Source organism: Erithacus rubecula, assembly GCF_903797595.1.
Source record: "Erithacus rubecula genome assembly, chromosome: 6".
Lineage (NCBI taxonomy): Eukaryota > Metazoa > Chordata > Aves > Passeriformes > Muscicapidae > Erithacus > Erithacus rubecula.
Genome location: NC_136688.1, coordinates 6467380 through 6488955, shown reverse-complemented (window position 1 = coordinate 6488955; position 21576 = coordinate 6467380). Strand labels below are relative to the sequence as shown.

Genomic DNA, 21576 nt, shown 5'->3' with positions numbered 1-21576 from the left:
GGTTGGTTATCATGCATGTCTTTTACAGCATACAGTGTTAACAGATTTCAGAGGCTGATAAATGCCTTCAATAAACTAGAATGGCATGGGCTAAACATAAGAGCTGTAAAATTCAGTCACCAAATTTACAGGAGGCCAGCTGAACAGGCCTAGGTGCATTTTCCCATCATGGTCAGTCTTTAATCCTAAATTCAAAGGAATAAGGGGTGCATAGAAGAAGTCACACACACATCTCATAAAACAAAATTTATCTTTAATTTGTAAGTGTCAACAGCAGTACAAAAGATGGAGTGATGGTGAATAGATTAAGGGTAGAGAGGACAGTCTTGAGGTAAATGAGCATAAATAGGCAGTCTTATAGACACTCCCCTGAGGGGTCTAAACCCCTATCATGGCATATACTGTATCACCCAAGGATGACATGTTTAACATATCAGGAAAGCACCTTGTGCAAAAAAAAAAAAAAAAAAAAAAAAAAAAAAAAAAAAAGAAAAAAAAATTTAAAAATCCCTCCCACCCAAAACATGTAGGTAAGGTGCCAACGTACACCAGAACATACTGTATATGGACAGTGCCTTTCAATTTTGTCTTTTCCATCTATAACTGAGGCAGAGGAGGAGAAGACTCTTAAAAGTACCACTGAAAGATTATTTAATATTTAATTTACCTCACGTCAATACTGCACAACAAAATCCAAGAAGTCTGTTTATGCAATGAAGCAGAGCTAAGAATAACTATTCTCTTTTTTAATCTGAGAACAGATTGTTTTTCTTAAATCAATATCCTTAGCAAACTTTTTTCTTTCTTTTTTTTTTCTTTTTACTGTATCAAGAGGAGAGTGTGAGATGTGATGGCAACCTTTAAGTTCATTTAAAAACTTTACACTGGACTGTACAAGATTTTTTTTTTTTTTGATAAACTATTTACATTTTCAGACTTTAAAACATATTCAAAGCAGCAATAGACACTAGTTTTTCCTCTAAACGCCCAAATAATTACCGGCCACGGGCCCAGGTAGGTACCTGCACTGTATATAGAATTTCTACAAAGAAAACCTGCCCATTAAGTAGCCAGTGGCTGTTAAACAAGCAGCCCTCGCCAGTAAGAGCTGCACCCAGGGTGTTGCTATAGGAATCAAAGCATAGTACCTTGACAAGAGAGTCTCAGTTGTCCCAACAGCTCTACACAAACTTTACAATTTGAAACAGCAGCTAGCATGTCAGTCCAGCATGTCAGTGAATTGTGCTGATTAAATTAACATAGAGTACAATCTCACAATATACATCACAAACAAATTACAATGTCAGGAAATAAGAGTTACAGTAAGATAAGTTATGTAGTAACAGCTTATAAGCTTGTCTTAATGTAATAAAAAAAATTTTACATGGGAAATACAATAATGAATGAACATAAATGCTAAGCATTCTAGTTTGCTACAAGCTGAAGAAGGGTACAAGAAAAAAAAAACAACATTGCTTTCTGGAAAGCAAAACACAAATGACAAAGGAAGACAAACGGAGAATGCACACTAGCAGGTCTGCAATGTGCAGCATACAAACAGTTAAATATTTGCACATTCCCCATATTCCAAGAGCACCAAGGACCTCACTTGTGGTTTTTAGAAAGCGGAAATTACAAAGCAAGCCATGTCACTAAGTTGCTTTATAGCTTTCATATTGCCATAAATACCAATTTGATAAGTTTTCCTTTAGCCCAGTTCACCCCACCCTACCCCTTTTTACCCAGCATGTGAAATCTCAGAATACTTCTTTGTCACCATTTCCAACAATTCTGGTAGTTAAAGAAGGGCGTGGGATTAAAATGAAATGGTTTTGCATATACATTGTCTTTTCCTTCTGTAGCAGGGCATTTCTACATATCAAAAATGTAGCTTGATCTGAGTAAAATCACAGATTTTAATGGGTTGTACCAAAAAAATAAAAAGTTTAGAAGTTTTGAAAGGAAAAAGTGTTTTGTAAAGGATCAAATGAGGTCATATAGTATTATTCTTTTAAAAGAACATGCTTAAGTGCCAACTTGAATCTTAAAAAAGCATGCAAAACACCAAGGGGTCCAAGCCCACTCATTAACTTCTCATTAAAACATGAAGAACTCTATCATACATCCTGCTGGCTGCATCTCCAGTGCAGTTGCTCGTACTGTGGCCCTGGCTCAGCAAAGTTCACCCCACTTAACACCAGCACTGGTCCTCTGACCACCATGGAAGCACTGGTGTGCTTCGTATTAAGCAGGTAGGAAAAGTGTTTTTCTGGGGGAGGATGGGGTCTAAATCTTGTAGAATGTTTTGCTGGGAGATGATTTTCAAATGCCATGTCTTTGATGTGGCTGAAACACAAAATCCAGAAAGCCAGCCTGGAGATTAGATGGCACTGGGAGGTGGTTGTGTTGTGTTTATCCAAAGCAGAAGCTGTCCACAGCTGGCTGCTGAACACTCTGCACAGGGTAGGGTATTTACTGGGACTAATCTGCTGTTGGGTTTGCATTTCCATCCCAGAGCCATCCCATCTTTTCCCTCCCCCTGCCTCTCACTGCACCTGAGTACACTGATTTAGGAGCACATCAGGATCCTGGGAATGCTCAGCAGGTGCTTTCACAAGCTAAATGGTGATGCCCAAACATACAGGCAGATCAGAATCTGGCCAGTTCTCCAGACTTGTTTCTGCATGTAAACCCTGGAAAGCAGTATGGTTTCCATTGGGACCTTTATCTTCCATTTTTATAGAGTAAGTGAACTATTCTGGCTGGTATCAGATTGTTTGGGGAGTCTTCTTCTCTTGAATATAAGTATTTAATAATTTTCCAAAAGAAAATATATTGTACCTGTTAATTAAGTAAACTGTTCACAGAGAAAATAGTATTACTATATTAGTGCTCCTGATGGAGTTATTTTTCCAGTCAGTTTCTAAGGGGCCTCAAACACAAAGCTAAAGAAGCAATTCCATGAATCCTCTTTGTGTATTGTGTGAACAATTTCTCTGGTATTATAGCCTAATATAACAATAACGTGATTAAATGAACAAACAACATAAAGGGTTGATATTACTGAGTCTTGCCTATGTTGCAAGGGCCATTTCAGTCATTTTAATCTTTCAGGGATCTGCTTTTGACTTCCAAATGCCATTCTTGTAAAGTAAAGTATTGGTTTTACTTGGATTCAGAACACTGTGTTTCCCATCAAATGTAGCCAAAATTTGGCATGTTTCATGTATCAACTTTCAAAAAAAAAAAAAAAAGAAGAAAGTATTCCCTGTTTGTGGAACATGCTATTAAAAATCAGAGAGAGCACAAGTGAGGCATCTTGCTGTCCCAGCTACAGGTCCACAATACTGCGCTCACACTGCGGATGTAAATTCAGCATCTACATGAGGTACAGTGACTTGTCAGCATTTAATATGGACCAACATACACTGATATAGAACAAAAGTAAATACATAACTTATACTTCACTAAGTATCCATGAACAAAAAATAAAATTCTATTTCCTATGTTATATTTACACAATTAAAAAAAAAAAAAAATCTAAAATGAGATGGTAAATTCATCAAAAACTTTGTTTTGAGCTCCGATTAATAAAGTAAAAATGTTGGGTTTCATCCTTATGATTGTCCTTCCTTGATTTCTACTGACATTTTAGAGCCAATGTCGGCTAATAAATAGAATCACACGCTCATAGGCACAATTCAGATTCAAATATGTTCCTCCCACTCCCCCAGCCAGTAAATGCAATTTTTACCAGCTGGTGATTCCTGAACAGCCAGTCATTTTCAAGAATGTGGCTTTAACATACAGAGCATCAGCATTGAGGCAGGGCTGGAGCTAAAACAAAGTGTTCATACATACATGTATTTTGCATAAATAAATGAAATAACAAGACATAAAAATGACTCAAATCCGGCAACTGTGAGGCAGGCCCACACGAGTCGAAACAGATGACTTTTGTTCATGTAGTTTTCGTACAACAGTTTCACATTAGTCAGAAGTGATAAAAAATACCATTTATATCCAGTGCTTATAACACTTACGAAACAACATCTGTGAGTGTGTGTTTTTTTTTTTTTTTGTACTACAAGCAAAATCAAGTTTCAGTCCTAAAGAACAGTCCTTTGTTCTCCACAAGCCTGCAGAATATTATTTTGGCATGGTCATAAAATTAAAAAAAAAAAAAAAAACAACTAAATTAACCAACTAATCTAAATGTTTGCCTTTGTGCAAAAAAAAAAAAAAAAAAAAAAAAATTACATAAAATACAATGCTAGCAATACAGCATTCTACCTATGCAACAAAACCAGGAAAAAAAGAGAGCAAGAGTGAAAGTGACGTGGGGGGAGGGAGAGATACTTCTAACTGGAGAATTATGTAAGACATTAATAAATAGATTTTTTTTTCTTTTTTTTTTTTTTGGAAATAATGATGTCCTCCCCCCAATCTGAGCTGAATGTATTAAAACCAGTTCAAATTCCCAAGCTATTTTAAGAACAAAAAACCACTTTCTATCAGTACCTTAGCCAGCTTAAAGAGGACGCTCACCAGCTAATGACACAGCATATGCCTTTAAAGACTTGGCTAGACCAGTTTATTGCTTATTAGACATGGACTCAGAACACAATTAAATAAATAGTAAAAATATAGCTTTTTTTTTTTTTGTCCGAAATTACAAAATGGTCAGAGAAATTTGACCATTGTGTTTCTATGCCATTATCTTTATAAATTGTCCTGTAAATTGAACAATCTTCTTTGTCTCGGGGGGTCGTTCTCTCACATAGAAACGCGATTCCTACAGTGGCAAAAATGGCTTTTTCTGGCAGAGCAGGCACCAGAGGGGATGTGAGGAAGGCAGCTGCTCCTCCAAGCATCCTTGCAGCTCACAGGAGGTCTGCAGGACAGGATGCACGAGGACAGCCAGGCTAACACTGCTGTTGTCCCAAGCCAATCCTGTGCAACTCTGTGAGAAGATGCTCCCAGACTTCCAGAGGAGCTGCCCACTGCTGCCTCTCAGCCTGAGCCTGACTTTATCACCAGTGTGCTGAGCACAGCCAATTCCAAATAAAAGCTGAGGGAGTTGAGGAGCTTCAGCATAGTTATTCACCAGCCCTATTGGAACTGTATATATATACAGTGATCTATTTGTGAACAGGAGTAGAGCATGAGGGGAAAAAATAAAGGTAGTTTCTTCTCTCTCTTTGACATCTAATAGATTCACAGTCTTGTGAATGCCTCTCTTGCATATTTCCCAGAATTATCTCTGCTAATTGTAATTTTTCTAGAAGTAAATGCAAACAGAAATTTTAGTTTCTTTAGCACCTTACATCCAAAGATCCCAAAGTGCTCGGTGAGTCACGTTCAGATATGTCTAATATACAATAAATATTTTTGATGACCCGTTTTCCCACCTTTGCCATCAGATATCTGAGTGACCTTCCCTCCCCCACTTGGAGTCTCACAAATAAATCACTGCATAAATCCTTAAGGTAGCACAGTTCCTTCAGGTGGCAGTAGGAACATGATGAACAGAGCCATGATTTGCCACAGATTCCTCAGGCCCTAAAAATTCAGCATGGTGGACTGTAAAAGCAGTTTGGGTTTTACATCTGCCCTTGCTGTCTGAGTATAGAGTTTAGAATTATAAACACATTTTTTAGGGGTATTTGTACTCTATGTACATATAAAAGTACTCACTTTATTTTGCAATACATATAGCAGAGTGTTTCCAAGTGCTCCTTGAACATACAGTGTTAGAGGAACAAGTGAATTTCTCATTCATAAAGGTCATGTTCATTTTAGTAGCAGGTGCACTTTTATTTTCATATACCTGTGTGATTTAGGGAAGGGGGAAGAAGAGGCTCTTTAAAACATCAATAAGGAATTGTAAGTGTAATGCCACCAACTGTATTTTTAAAAATAAATATTAAGTATTTGGACCCTTGACATTCTGGAATGAATAAATTATTTAAGAGAAAATGTGTTAAGACTGAATGCAAGGGTTAAAAGCAAAGGGGTAGAGAATGTAATCAGAGGTGGCCTCACACTGCTAAGACAGGCCCGTCCATAGCTGGTGATCGCTCTTTTGTGCTTACTTAAAATTTCACACTAATGGCACATCAAGAGGCAAAAGCAATTGGGCACATGCACTATGGCAACCATGTTCACTAATCAAGGATATCCTGTCTCCAGATTCCTGAGTACTTTACCATATTCTGGAAAAAAATTAGGTTTCATATATAATTTTTTTTTTTTTTTAAGATGCCAAAGGATTGTCTAAGACTTTACAGTGTCTCCTTTAAGACTTTTTGTTTAAATGTTAAGATTCAAAAGTTATGAAAAGTTTGGCACATCAGAAGGTCAGCTATACATATGGAAAAAAAATGGAATTCAGAGACTATTTTTTAAAGACAAGCTATGATGCACGGGTGTGCACACTTGCGGACTTGTTCTGTTTCACAATATGAAATCTGCAGTTTTTGTTTTCTAAAATAATCCAGAATAAAAACACATTCACAACCTGTAGGCTGGCACAGCATACCTGAGTGAGAATGTATAACCCCCATCTAAAACAGTAACTTAAACCTTTATCAGCATCCAAACGGAAAAAGACTAAAGGTAAGACTTGTAAGACAGCTATTGATTCATATAAGTTTTCAAGTCCTGATGTCTGATATTTATGTCTTCATCTAAATTAAAAAAACAAAACAAAAACAAAAACAAAAAAAAAACCCAAGTTCATGAAAAATTAGGGAAACAATCTGTCTCACACGATAAGAAACATTTAAGACCATTCTGCTGATGTAACTGTAGGAGCCACACATGCATGCAGGCTCTTTTAAGAACTTTTTGTTCAAAAAAACCCCAAAAAAACCCAAACGAGTCTGAGTACTTTAATTCTGCGAACACTCCTCAGTTGGCACTGACTGCCTCATGGGCTTCGTTTTCACTGCTATAGTCTGATTTGGGATCATCCTCATAGTCCTCGTACATTTCTATCTCATCCTCTCCGTTCATCATCTCGTTCCCAGGGAGGCTGGCGCTGTCCGCCTTCATCCCGTAAGTGCTCTGGATGACAGGGATGCTGGGCTCGGGGCTGGCAGAGGTGCTGGAGCAATCTGATGTCATCTGAGGGGACGGCGTGGTGGTGGCCATGGTAATAGCACCAGGGTAGACAACTCCTGTTCCCGTGGTGATTGGAATCTGGGGCTGCTGTCTGGAAGGGAAAAACAAGAGGGAAACGTCACTGCTTGTGTCTGGAGGAGGGAAGACCTTCTGCAAGTCCAAAGGAAAGAAAGGCAGGTGGTTTCCTGGAAAGGCTCCATGCATTCCTCTGGACTCACAGCCCTCTGTGGTATTGGTTCATTTTCTCCCCCAAAGAATAACTGGGAAGTGAAGTGTTTTCAGCCACTACCAGACATCCTTCCATGTATTGTATTATGTTTTTATTTAAACCAGAATTCAAACTAGCACTTGGACAGAGACCATCAAAAGGCTTCAGGCACCCATGTGGTGCCTGCCTGCTACCATAAACACCACGTGTCCAAAATCTAAACCCTTAAACTCATGGCAAGAGCTTCTGTTAATGAGAGGACCTCAAGATTACCTAAAACAGCAGACAGAAACTGTAAATATATAATTTACTATGTAAGTGCCAGGTAGACTCCTATTTCACTTAGACATTCTTTTGACACTTGATTGCTGGCTTTGGATTTTTATTAGAATGCCATTTGCTTTTCAGGATTTTATGTGAAAGATGGGGGTTTTGAAGCAAAGTACTTGGTTAAAAAAAGAACAAGTCTGCCCTGATAGATGCTGATTTTGTATTGACTAGTTATTGAACACACATGCCTATTTGCATAATCTATTTAAAGAATCATTCATCTCAATGCATTCCCAACCTTCTTTAGAGAAATATTGACCCAGTAAGAGTGAATGATTATAGAATTTTAGCAGGAGAAACATTTTCAGGTATGTTTGAATAGTCTAAGGAATCTGCACTGTGCCATTCTATGTTAAATTCAACATAGTCTCACAGATTCCTAAACACTGGCTAAATCAATACAGAAAATAATGTTAAGCTTATTTTAAAAACCCTAAATGTTGAGTCTTTATTGTTCATTGATCAAACTCTGACTTTGATAAATATCACACTAGAAAGTTTCAGGGAAGCTGCAGTCCTTCGAGTTTGGGTAATGATAGAGTGAAATCATGAACACCACTAAAATAGTTTGGAGCCTGCCATGGCTGGTACTGCTAGCCTGACTCTTACAGCCTCTGCACAGCTTGAGAAATTCAAACATCTGTTGTGCAAGTCTTGTACACCTGGCTAGCAGTGAGCAAATACGCAGTAATTCATTTGACACAGTCATTATACTCCTGTTTGCAAATGATGATTTGCAGATGATTTACAAACAGCTTGGGATTTTTCACTAAATTTTCACTTTTTAAATGATCTGATAAATGTTCTGTGAAAACAATTTTCAGCCAATGTATTTGCTTGCAAGTGATTTTCTGCAAACATCTTTCAATACTTTATCCATAAAATTGAACACCTACCTCACATGGGAACACTTCTGGTTTAGGATTGCATGTTTTCAGGAGTATAAACTATTACTGCTAAAAACCCACATGTATCTCCTCCACAACTTTTAGACACAGAAAATGTTCACGTTAATGAATGTTTCCACAAAGCAGAGGTAAAAGAAACCCACACATGGTCAACAGAAAAAAAAATCTATGTGGTTGTCACCAGGCCATACACACTTAATTCTTTTTAATCTGCCCATATGAAAATCTTTCACCGGTATCTCTTAGTATAAATAAATTCACAAAACAAAGTATCACCAGTTGTTCATCAAACACCATAATATCAATGCCAAATGATGCTTTGAGAAAAGTTTTCACAACTCCTGTAACAGAAGTTGCAGAACCTACTCAAAGAACGATTGACTCAAAGCTGCTGCTGTGTTACAAATTACATTAAATATCAGAACACTAATATTCACATCTACACCTCCCTTCCTCAAAAAGTTTGTATTTTTTTCAGAAGCAAATTGCCTTTTTACAAGCAGAAAGAACAATTTGAAAAGTCTGCTTAAAACAATGCTGTGTGATGGTAATCAGTGGTAAGGTCTAAAGGACAGAGAAATCCTGGTATTCTTTCAAACTTATCAAGTCAGTAGAACTCTTTTGCACATCCACATTTCTGTGGGACTGGTGGACTTGTCCAAGTACCACCCATTTCAAAGTATAAATGGAGAAGGTCTTCTGAGCATAAAGAAGCCAAATTCACAGAGGTACTTTTTATTCGGGATCACACCAGACAAATGTGTGGTAAGCTACTGAATGAATCTAATTGTCAAAGAACTTGATTGGTATAACGGGAAAGTTAAAGTCTTACTGAATTTGTCATTCATAAATGCAGACCTTTTTTTACATGTTAAACAAAAATCAGACATGCTGTGCATGCCTGCTGCTGGCTGGGTAATAACTTTAAATTACCTATATCTCACTGTGGAACTGTAAACATGTGGTAACTGTACCACCTAATTGGAAAGGGTCTCAAATTGCTGCCCATTTGCTAGCAAAAATTTGCTAGCACTTAAACATGGGCACCTACACACCTCCAGTAACTGGACACCTACCACTGATTTAATACCTGTTATTATTTAGAACTGATCAGGGTGTCATTGTAAATTCTGCTCTAGTTGCTACATTACATCCTAGAAAGCCTTATTTTAAAATATCACAAACTATGTGGATATGTTGTTAGAGATGAGTGTTATCATTTCCTAAGTAATTAAGTTCTTGAGGGGAGGAAAACAGAGCATTTGTTTAAATTCCCACTACTGTCCCTGAAAGGAAGAGTTGGACTTTCTAACCCATAACTCTGGCCATTATGTTTTCTTGTATTTGTAGATCTTAAGGGCAGTCATGTTGATGGAGTCTTTTATTACATTAAATTCCACACATTTAATCATTGCCTCTAGCTAGAGTCATATACCAATCACAGAACTTTGGAGGGGGGGGAGATAAAAACATACTTTACCTGCAAGCTACAGGTTACAATTCAGCTCAGTTGCACATGGAAGTTTTCTGCCTGTTAGGATTTCCAGAAAGCAACATTAATCTTCTAATCTCCTTGGATCCATGAGGCATGGTGCCACATCTCTACATACCCTAGCTTCAAACCTCTCCTGTCTTCACCATCTCCTCTGACAAAGAAATCCTTATGTGGACAATTACCAGGGGTCACTCTCTGCTCTGCCAACACTGATAATATGTCTGTCTGCTCTGGGGCCAAAGATTTGGCAAAAAATATTGAAGCAAATATAAAAATGGAAACAACATGAAAATTCTTAGAAAAACTGACCTGCTCACAAATTTGTGGCATTAATATTCTCAGTATTTTTCTGGAGAGTGTTCCTCTTTTGACTTTTGCTAAACCAGCTAAACATTTAAATTGGCAAATGACCATTGTTTTCTGATCCTTTCCTAACCATTTTCTGACAGCTCTTTAAATGTCTGAAGCAAAAATTGATTGCATTAAGGAAAACGCTCATGTGTTACACACCCTTGAAACTTACATTCCCATAAGGAATGAAATAACAGTAAATCTCACAAAAGCACCCATTGTGTACTTGCTTTAAGTTCAAGCTACAGGAGTATAATATTACAGACTTATTCAAAACCATAGCCTAGCAACATTCAGACTATGTGTGTACAGTAGTTATAAACACTATAAAGGCTTTATTCTAAACATCTTATGCTAGTAAAGCACAGGGAAAAAAAGTTACTGCTTACATCATTTTGCAGAGAAATGTATATAGCATATACTTCTATTTAGAGTATATTAGACTGTAAAAATGACTGTTCAATGAATTATCTTTGTAAGACAAGGCAACAAAAGACAGACTCAACTTAAAACATCTGAATTTATGTTTTATATATGATCCATTTGTTAGCTCACATTCATTTATGCATTACAAAAAGCTGCTATTGAGGATAAATTGCAAATCACTTAAAGTCTGTTCAGGAGTAACTTATGCTGAAGGTATCATTCACAAGTTCCATTAATAATTTTACTATTAAAAATAACTCAATTATTTTAAAGACATAGCTGGCTTCAGAATCAGCTTCCCTAAGACTGAAAGCAGCAATTTTTTAACATAGTCTTCATTAAACATGAATTATTTCTGTATATTATCTGCCTCATTTGGAACAAAATTCATTCATGAAGGGATGCAATAGAAGTCCTACGCACAGTGTAAGTTCCACTCTGTTCTTTAAAATACTAGGCAGTTCCCAAATTATGGTCTATCAGACATGTAACAATTATCTGAAAACATTATTTTCCTGCCCAATTTATTCCAAGAAATGTTCACTCTCATTCAGTTCTTTGGAGGTTTTTCTTCAAAAATCAGAACAGAACGTGGCCATTCATTAGCTTATTTCTCTAAGCTCCCTTTGTGCATCATACCAAAGTTCATCAAAGACTGTGACTCACTGAAGTGAGCAGTGTGAGCCTTTTGCATCAAAAAAGTTTGAGTCATGGGGAACTCCATGTTTGAGGTGCAGGGTTGTACCCACAGCAGAATTATCCCATGTTAGCCAGTGGCTCACCTAAGGGAGTCTGACTAGCCTTTACTGGATTGTCTAAAACATAAATCTACATTTGGTACAAGAAAAATGCAAACACAATTATGAAAAAATACCTTTTTCTTGCTTTTTAGTATTTCTTTTAGCCACCTGTTCTCAATGTGTATCTGACTCTTCACACATCTCCTACTTATCTTCTTATTTTGTGATGATATTTCATTGCCATTTCAGCGTACCCATTTCCAACTTAATTGGTTTGTACTTTAAAAAAAAAAGCAACAAAAAAAAACCCCAGCAGTACTTCAAGCAGTATGAAGCACTTGGCACATTTCATTGGAGTCTGTTTTGTACTTTTGTTCTCTATCTTCCACTGAAATATTTACTGTAAACACAGAGCATGTTCAATCCGAAAAACCACATTTGTCTCTTATTTCACTCTGAAAAGGAAACAGCATCTCAACTCTCACGTCTACAGTTCTGAAGGACGATTTATGTTGTTCCATCAAAACAGTGGAAAAATAATGGGGGTGTGAGGTCAGTTAGGAAACTGTTCCAGCTGATGTTTAATGTGATATTTATGTTAAACACAGGGAAGAGTAAGTTTAAGAAGCTGAAGGGCTCAGTTACTGTGTTTCACTTAGTTATAATCAGATTTGGAAGAAATGTTGCTTTTTATTAGTTAGTAAACTATTCTGCTGAGACAAATGATTCTATGCTTTATGTTTCAGTTCAAAAAAGATGTTCTAGTCTGGCTCTTTCACTAATTTTACTTGGTATCTTCCATTAAGTTGAGTTTAAATTATTCTTGAGGGAAAAGGGGAATTTTGTACAACAGTGGGAAGTCACAGGGAAGTAGGAAATAATTTTTTTAAATCCAAGCCTGTGATTGCTCAGTACTGTAATATAGTCACATTGAACAGCAATATGGATCTCATTTCATCTTTATTGAATGTATCCATTAGACTACATGCTCCCTTTTCCATCACTTGCACAAATAAAAGTCATTGGTTTTGGTAAAGTCCAGTGAGCCATCATGTAACTGCACAGAGGTGGTTTACTTCAAGCTTCTTCAACATGGATAGAACATGGTGAAGTGCACTTAGCAAAAATAGGAATTGGAAACAATCATTTCAAAAAATTGTGACATTCTCATGTTGTTCATGATCACGCTGTTGGATATACGAGAAAGATGTTACATTTAGGTTGCACCAGTTTAGTTTTGAATAGCTTTCAAAATGTGTATATATTTTTAATAGAAACATCACTCTTTAGGTAGGCACTTTCAGAAATTTCTTAAATCCATCCTCCATGTTCACTCCCATTTAGTCATCACATATAATGTGTAAAATGCTACTGCTTAATACTGTTTTGAATTAGCAAACAATTCTCAAATTGTTCAGACTGCTGTTTCGGCATTTCTTTTGCATTTCTTGTCTACATGGGATTTGGTATGTCAATCTGCTTTGGAAGACGTAAGCTAGAATTTCATTCCCTAAATCTGAATATAATTTGTGATGTTCTGTATAAATTCAGATTTATATTTAGAGTCCTATGTGCAATTTTGATGGGAGACTATTAGTAAACAATTTCCCTTAGACTGAAGAATAAAAAAACAATGTCATAACTATAGACTGGAAGGCTGTTTCAAGATATCAAAACCACTTCTATTTACTGATTGAAGAAAGAGCCCACATTGTTGCAGGCTGTACCACAAAATAATTGACTGCAACAGGAGTTCTGCATCCCAAGCCAAAAATGAGGGCACATAATCGACGTCAAGGTCAATTATCTGGTAGTGAAGTACCCAACAAAAGGAGACTATTGTGATTAGAGAAATAAGCAGAACATTGTGAATTTGGAAAGGCTGGCACTGGAGACAGCTTTTAGACTCTTTGTAAATCACCAGAAACATTGTGTTAGAGCACTGAGCATCACAGATTAATTCATTAAAAAAAAAAACCAAAAAAACAAACAGGAGAGAGGAATCAGTTATGGTGCAGTTGTTTCACTGGACTTTTGTTATCTTTAGCTCGTAGATGTTTCACAGCCCTGCTTTCTCTGCTGAACACTAGAGGAAATACCGCTAAAAACACACTCAATGTTCTTAAAACTGTGCCAGGATCTTTTTGGGCCATATATTTTGAGTTATAAAACTATCCTGTCTATCTATGCACTACTCAAAAGAGTCTTTCTAAAACTTATTTTTTAAAAAATATTTTTACACACTTCTATATATAACAAAATTCCTAGTAGCTTCATACCATGATATCATTTATTCATGTGTGTTCCTCATGCAACTCCTAGTACTCCTCTCCCTTTTCCCCCTTTCCAGACTCCTTATTCTACACAGGAATAATCCTTTGTGTTTTTCTCTTTGTTCTTTACTTAATTTAGGAAATGATGCTGGAGTCATTACTAGCCCAGAATGGATTAGCTTACTAAAAACTCACAAAAGACATGATTCAAACCTTTCAGGCTAATGGGAAACAACTTCTTTTTACTTTAAATAATTCCACAATCAGTCCCATGATCAGCATTCAGTGGCAAGCTGATAGCTCCATATCCCATCTTATGTTTTTTATAAAGTCTTACCGGTTCAAATCCTTTCCTTCTCAATGACATTAGTCAGTGACTTAAACAGATAAGTCTATTTGGTCTCAAGCAGCGTGCTCTGTCTTGGAAAACAATTACAACAATTGTACTCACCCTACAGTAAAAAACTGCCTCATCTCCTGTCGTCGGGACCTCATCAGTTGCTTGTATTCACCAATACGCAGCTTCTTCCCATCCACAATGCAGGTACGTTTTGGTCGAGGCTTGTATTTGTAATTAGGGTACTTTTCTAGGTGGATTTTACTTAGTCGTGCCTGCTCCTCGTAATAAGGTTGTTTCTCTTGATTTGACATGGACTTCCAGCGAGATCCTACGGACACAAAATGTTAGTGAGTGCTCAAGTGAAGCAGGTTTAGCTTTACACACACACAAAGTTCAACGTGCCTTCTCGCCATAATAAATTTTAATTAAGTTTATTAAATAAACTGACTTAAATTTACATTGGTCTGCACATATACTGGCTTGCACAACCTGAGACACCTGAAAAGAACCCTGGCTTTCATATTGCTGCAGACCAAGCATATGTAAATCTTTATTAAATAGGGTGCACTTAAAATCAATAGCTAAGTCTCAAAATCTCAGCCTCGTGCTGCAAAACAGACTACGTAATTTTTTACAATAAGAGCATTAATCTGTGAGTAATTCCATACCTCTGTAAGACCATGCACAGTATGATGGTTAAGGAAAGTCTGCAGCCATACTCTCACTGTTAAAAGCCTAACACATTGCCTAGGGACACAGGCTTCTTTGATATTTTTATGAGAATTTGGTTTATACACTCCTGCTAATTGATATTAATAACTTGCTATGTAGCAGGAAAAAAAGTATCAAACCTTATAGATTCAGCAAAATCATGAACAATCCCTCGCTGTATGGGTGTCTTAAATTTACTGAACTTCTGATATAAGCTTGGCATAACACTGACACCTATTTCAAATCCTATTATGCATATCATTTTCTGGCCAGCCATAATAAGCACACAGAACTGAACAGAGAAAGCTACATTTCACAAACTCACATTGGAAAGAAAAAAAAAGTAAAACAGAAAGCACACTGTAACTATATACACCACTTCAGGTACTGTAAACTCTCATGGAAATCTGCACTAATAAAAAAGTTAAAAAATTAATGTGGTGTACACAGGAAAAGGCAAAAGTATTCAGATCTCTTGTATTGTTTGTAAGAAGCTATCTAAACACTTGAATAGAGACAGGAATAAGAAATGCAGAAAATAGCTTTTTGGTGTCTTTTAGATGAATAAAACTATTACAGCTGTGGTAAACGTGGGTGGAAGCTATTCTTTTACCAACATTTTTCATACATCAACAAATGGAAAAGTTGTATAAATATTATCCGTGGCCAGCAATATTCTGTGTCAGTTCTAATATTTCAGTCTCTTTTCTCATTGTCCTGGAAAAGTTGCACAGATATTATATGGACATAGACTTATTTGTGGCAGAGCAGATACTGACAGGTTAATTCCATGGTTAACAAACACTCAATTGCTGGCACTTCTGAAATATTTATGCTGGAAGTTTACATTTTAATGAATACAGTTACTATGCTCCTAATAGTTTTTTTCACAGAATGCACACAAATAATATAGATTCCCTACAGCTGCCAACACTGAAACAGTGAAGGTTTTATACAAAACTGAAAGGCTATTCATATAACTTACTTATATGGTAGACAAAAATATGAGAACGACTAAGAAAGATTTTGGAAGTTTTAGGACAAAGTAACATTTATTTCTCCGTATTCTTGCTTCTGATTGAACTAACATGCAACAAACTTTGCTAAGAATGTATTTGAACTCATAGTTTACAATAAAATGATTACAGAAGAAACTTGATTTTTACTTTTATTTATTATGAGCTACATTTGGAATCTGTCTTTCACTTCAAAGACTCAAAAAGCAAATATAGGTTTTAACATTTCACCACTCATTCTCACGTATGTTTCTAATTCTCTGGAGGGGTCTTAAAAAGCAAATCAAAATTTCTCAAAAATGAGTCCATTTATTTGCACAGTGGCAAAATAAAACCCATGGAATATTCCGCAATTGTCCCAATCTATGAAAATTAAATATTAACTACAGCGGTTTTTACCTAGGTAGTATTTTAATTGCATTTAGAACATTGCAATGTCTTGAAGAAAACATCATTTTGGATATGGAGTTTGCATGTACAGGTCTTTTGAACTGTGCCAGGTTTCTTTCTTTGACATCCCACTGTCTGACATAAACCTCTGATTTTGATTTTGTACATTTTTATCCCAGTATTTGCTCTAGCAAGTCCCATTTTGCATTCAGGTGATTTGTAGTTCAGGTGCATCTTGCAATTATTGGGATTTTATTGGGACACGCTCTTGCAACATTTTGCAAAACACTTCTTTTCAATGCTACTAAGTTTTAAAGTGCCTTGTGACTGCTTGAGAATAAAAAGTGTTAGGGAAGGAGCAGAAAGGGAAAACAAGACATGAATCTTCATTTGTATAAGTTGCAGTAATTCCAATTGTGGTGACCACCTCCCAAAAAAAAAAAGTCTTAAAATTAGAAAAGTTCATAGAGCTGTGGAATGGTTGGGGTTGGAAGGGACCATAGAGATGATGCACTTCCAACCCCCTGCCATGGGCACTATCCCAGGCTGCTCAGAGCCCCATCCAACCTGCCCTTGAACAATTCCAGCGATGATGGAGCATCCACAGCTTCTCAATCAGCTTGTGCCATCGCCCAGCCACCCTCCCCACACAGAACGTCTCCAGAACACCTGACCAAACCCGCCAACACTCCCTGCCCGCTGTCTGGCGCTCACCTAGGATTTTGCTGATGTTGGAGTTGTGCATGTCGGGGAAGGCCTGGAGGATTTTCCGGCGCTCGTCCTTGGCCCAGACCATGAAGGCGTTCATCGGCCGCTTGATGTGGGGCTCGCTGCTGGCGCGGCCCCGCGAGTCCCGGTACACCCGGGCTTCAGCCACCGTGGCCCCTCCTGTTGGCCAACAATAATACTGCTGTAGTTTAGCGGCAGAGCCATTCACTGCTTTACTCCCTGTAACGTCAGGGCAGGAGGAAACAAGATGGATGCAGAACATTATTACGTGGGTTAGGAACGCGCTTTCAGTGCTGTGCTTGTTTTAGCCTCTTTTGCTCTCTCTCTCTGCTGCCAGATCTATGAGAGAGAGAGAGAGATGGGCCAACCAGGGGCTCAGTGTAACTGGCCAGGCTTGACCATCTGAGATGACCCAGCATCAAAGGGAAGAAACAAATTGCACTGGTGTTTCTCCAATTAAGACATGGAGATTTGATAATGATGCCATTTGGGGCTTTACCATAAGATACACTCCCTGAATGCCCAACATAAAAGTTACACTTGAGAATCCAAACTGATGTAGGCCTGCTGACACCAGCCATTGACAATGACTTTGCTGCTTGAGCATTTCATAGAATAATTTATTAATTTTATCGTGCCAAACATTTCATAAAATTAATTATACAGTGCACCAGGTACATGTTGCCATTCACATGGATTGGATTGTATTTGGAGATGAACATTTTAAAGTTGCATCTGCTTTGATGGAATTTTAGATGTGCTTTGGAGCATTTGAACCACACATACGTAATGAAACTGAGTCCAACAGGTACATGCACAGCACACTGGAGCCTCCAGAGTGGGAGACAAGCACTCCATCTCCATGCCGGCAGTGTATCCCAAAGTTCAGTCTTTATCTGCCATCAATCCAGCTTGTACATGCCAGCCCTAACTGGGTTTTTGAATGCATCCAGCCCTGTTTCTGGACCACAAACAGCAAACCCTCACGGGGCTTTAGAGATCACAGAGCTGAGGTGCAGAACTAATCACTGTGGGAGGAACAGATCATCAAGGCATGACTTTACTGGGAAAAACTTCTGCAATTGTGACGATAATATATGTTTTTAGAGTTATACCTTAGCTATAAAGAAAGCAAAAAGGGTTTATAGTGGGAGAGTGACAGTCTTAGACCTCATCAAACTGGTCACATAATTTAATACCTTGGAAAGGCAAGATACTTGACAACAAATTAATACAGCAATAGGCCCCCTGTTTTTTATAAATGATTAAAGCTACCAATATGAATTTATTTGCCAAATAATATTGGATTAATTCTTTACAGTAAGTAAAACAAAACACTGCGGTTTTACAAGGCACAAGTTTTTAGTTGTGCAAGAATCAATTTTCCTAATTCAGAGTAAAAGCATTATATAGGTATACCTTTTTAAAAATTCTATATAAGGAACACATTTGCATGAAAAAGGGGCCCTAAAATAGAGGATGCATAACTAATACACTACCTTTTTGCCACCAGGTCCACAGTACATTAATTTCATTTAAAACGCACTGACCATTCAGGATAAATTGATTTTGCTTTATATGGTGTTGACAGCCATGTTTATTGTGCAGTGAAATGTAGTGTAGTTTCAAGCTGACTATATCCATCAACACAGGGCAATATGCTGACTACTGGGCCAGATGAAGACATACATTACCCTGAGAGCAAAACACTCATTCCCATACAGCAGTGTCTTCTCCTGAGGATCACCCTGGTAATTTATGATGCCTCCAATGCCATTACTTTACAACCCACGCCAATTTGGCAATTTGTACACTAACATGCATGCACATAAAAGAAGACAGGTTTGTGGCAAATGTGAGCTGCAAAGCTGTTTTAACTGTGTTCTAAGGTAAGCACAGTGCCACAGGTGTTCTGCATTTACAGGAGGCTGCAGGCAGCTTTTTGCTGCAAAAAGGAAGAGTGGTTTTGCAGAGTGACCTGCAGGTAGGACCAGCTGGGGGGGTGAATGGCTGATGAGGCTCTGCCCATTGTTGCCAGATGCCTTGGACCACAAACATATCAAATATACCATATTTTGGAAGAGAATGTATTTATTTAGAAACTGCAAAAAGTTGCAATTATAGTTAAGTCAACACGGAAATATTTATTGAGACAAAGAGCTGTGTAATTTGAAAAAAATCAAATGCAGTATGTAACAGTTGTTCTATCCTTTAAGATAATGTAATAAAAATATGTTGCTAGCATTTTAGCAATCAGGAAGCTGGTGACAAAAAAAAAAAAAAACTATCATTTGTGAAAAAGTTATAGTTTGTTATTCAGCTGCTCTACTCACAGCACAGGAAAGACATATTTGAATCCATAGGATGTCTTTCCAGCTTTTACTTTCCCAAAGATACTTATTCACTATAGCTAAGGAAGAGTTTGTCTCTAGACCTTTCTAACACAATTTTGGACTTTTCAATCCTAATGCAGGTAAAGAGTGGTTTTACTGTGAGCAAGACTATAGGTGGCTTTTTAATCTAGATATAATCTAGACAGAATGAAAATAAATAAACAAAGAAAAAAAATAATAAAAAGAAGGCAGAAATCCATCATAAATTATCTGTTTTCATAGAAAGGTTATGTTAGAAAACTATTCTTTTTTGGAGTAACAAGTTTCAACCATCCCAAAAGGTCAACTCTGGCTTCATCCACTTTCTACAAGTCCACTCTTGAAGGACTTGAAAAAGCAGCCAAAGAGTTGATGTTCTTTGAGCTTGATCTCTGGGGAAATATTTGCAAGCTGACCTACAGGCCACTGCAAAAGCATTTGCAAAATTAATTTCTGCAAATGACTAAAACAATATAATCTTCATGCTCTTCTGTCTCAGAACCACAGAATTATATTCAGCATATAAAACATTACAATAAAATAGTCCTTGTAGCATGAGATTCTATGGGGGAAGTCAGAAGGTCTCAGTACATTTTTAGATTAGAAATGAGGTGCTAATGACACAAATACACATATGCTCAGTGAGATTTTACAAGTTGAAACACATAAGAACAAGTTGGTTGTTCTTAGGTTCTTCATCCTGTCAAGCTGATACTTTGACTTTATTGTGCCCCATAAAAACAATTTCCTCAGTTTTAACAAAGTAGGGAGTTTTTTCCTTTTGTGATAATTATAGTTAGTACTGACAGAGGCTCAAAGACAATCAACATTTTTAAAGAAAATGTATATGCAAGTGCAAAGAAGTAGGTGTTTTAGATCTTTCTGAAAATATTTTCAGAACTTTTAATAACTAATAAGCCTAAAATAGGAGATAAAATGGAAATGCACTACCAGTGAAGGTCAAGACAAGAGAAGGAATTGGTAATTGTCTCTCTGTGGCAACTAATGCTCTATCTGCTTTAGATAGAGCAGCTAGATAGAACAGCTACTGTTCATACTGCAATCACAGGAGGAGGGACTTTCAGAATTAAGAGCCTGGTCAGAATTTATAATTATTGCAAAAGCAGTACAGTTTGGCTGCCCTAGTGGCTGAGTTGGCAAAGAATTCTATATTTTGGCCTACAGACAGGGGCTGTCCTCACTTTTAGACCCTGAATGTGTTCACTGCCTTACTTCCTAGATCCTTAGCATTTGCTCAACTTGTCATAACTTTGATGATTTAAATGTAAAATCAGATTAAAGAAGAGTAATCTTTTTGGGGAGATATATGGCAGGCAACCCCTCTTTGAAAGCTGGATTCCATACTGCTCTAGGGGTGATAATGAAACAAAGAATGCCACAGAATAAATCTTAAAGTGCTGCAGCTGCAATAAATAATTTCCAACAGTATTTTCATTTCTAAAGAACTCTCTAATCAGAGAACATTAGAAAGATCAAAGAATCTGACCATCAAGAAAGATAACCATCCTCATGTGAAATAAATGTTAAGAAACATAAAATAAGAATTGTTACATTGTTTATTTATTTATTCCTGCCTTTATATGGGTTTCTTACATTCACTAATGAAATTAATTTTAGGACAGGCATGATCCCTCAGCATGCTTCCTGAAATCTTGGTTAATCATCCTGTCTTTACTGGGATGTGGGTTTACCTTACCTTTTGCACATCATCTACAACAAAACCTAAGATTGGGCCTCTATGTGTTAGCAGAAAACAAACAAAAATAGATGGGATAGAGAGGAGCAAAAACAGGCTGAGAAAAAGATGAGGAAAAGAGAGAAAAGAAGTTACGGCAAAAAGAAAGTGATTTTTATCAGTGACCCTGTTATTCCTTAATTACTCTTCACACTATGGCCATTGATTCATGTTTGAAGCCAAACATTTCCCCTGACTTCCCCCCAGATAATGAATCTGGCTAATCTAGAGCATATACTGCAGGTCTTCCTCCATGGACACACACCAGAACAGGATATACAGAAATAAAGACAATCTTTCTAGGTTCCTGGTATGAAAATCCCTGGTTAGTAGTAAAGCTCCCATCATCAGTTATTCTTTAAGCTGAGGTGACATATTTGCCTTGTTTGGAAAAGACTGATTGTGA

The 21576-nt window shown here is 37.2% G+C and overlaps 1 protein-coding gene across 11 annotated transcripts in view; it reads right to left on the bottom strand.

The window, feature by feature from the left end:
- Positions 1-236: 236 nt before the first annotated feature.
- SOX6 (SRY-box transcription factor 6) overlaps positions 237-21576 on the bottom strand; it is a 369092-nt gene continuing 347752 nt past the window's right edge. For 7 of the 11 annotated variants that reach the window (XM_079307922.1, XM_079307919.1, XM_079307921.1 and 4 more), the window contains 3 exons: positions 17028-17261; positions 14308-14524; positions 237-7216 (listed from right to left, as the gene is read on the bottom strand). In XM_079307922.1, coding sequence (XP_079164048.1) covers positions 6913-7216; positions 14308-14524; positions 17028-17261 — 755 coding nt within the window. In that variant the 3' untranslated portion in view covers positions 237-6912. Of the gene's footprint in view, positions 7217-10051; positions 10103-14307; positions 14525-17027; positions 17262-21576 lie in introns of all 11 variants that reach the window. The other 4 variants (XM_079307926.1, XM_079307925.1, XM_079307917.1 and 1 more) reach the window with 2 other exon arrangements.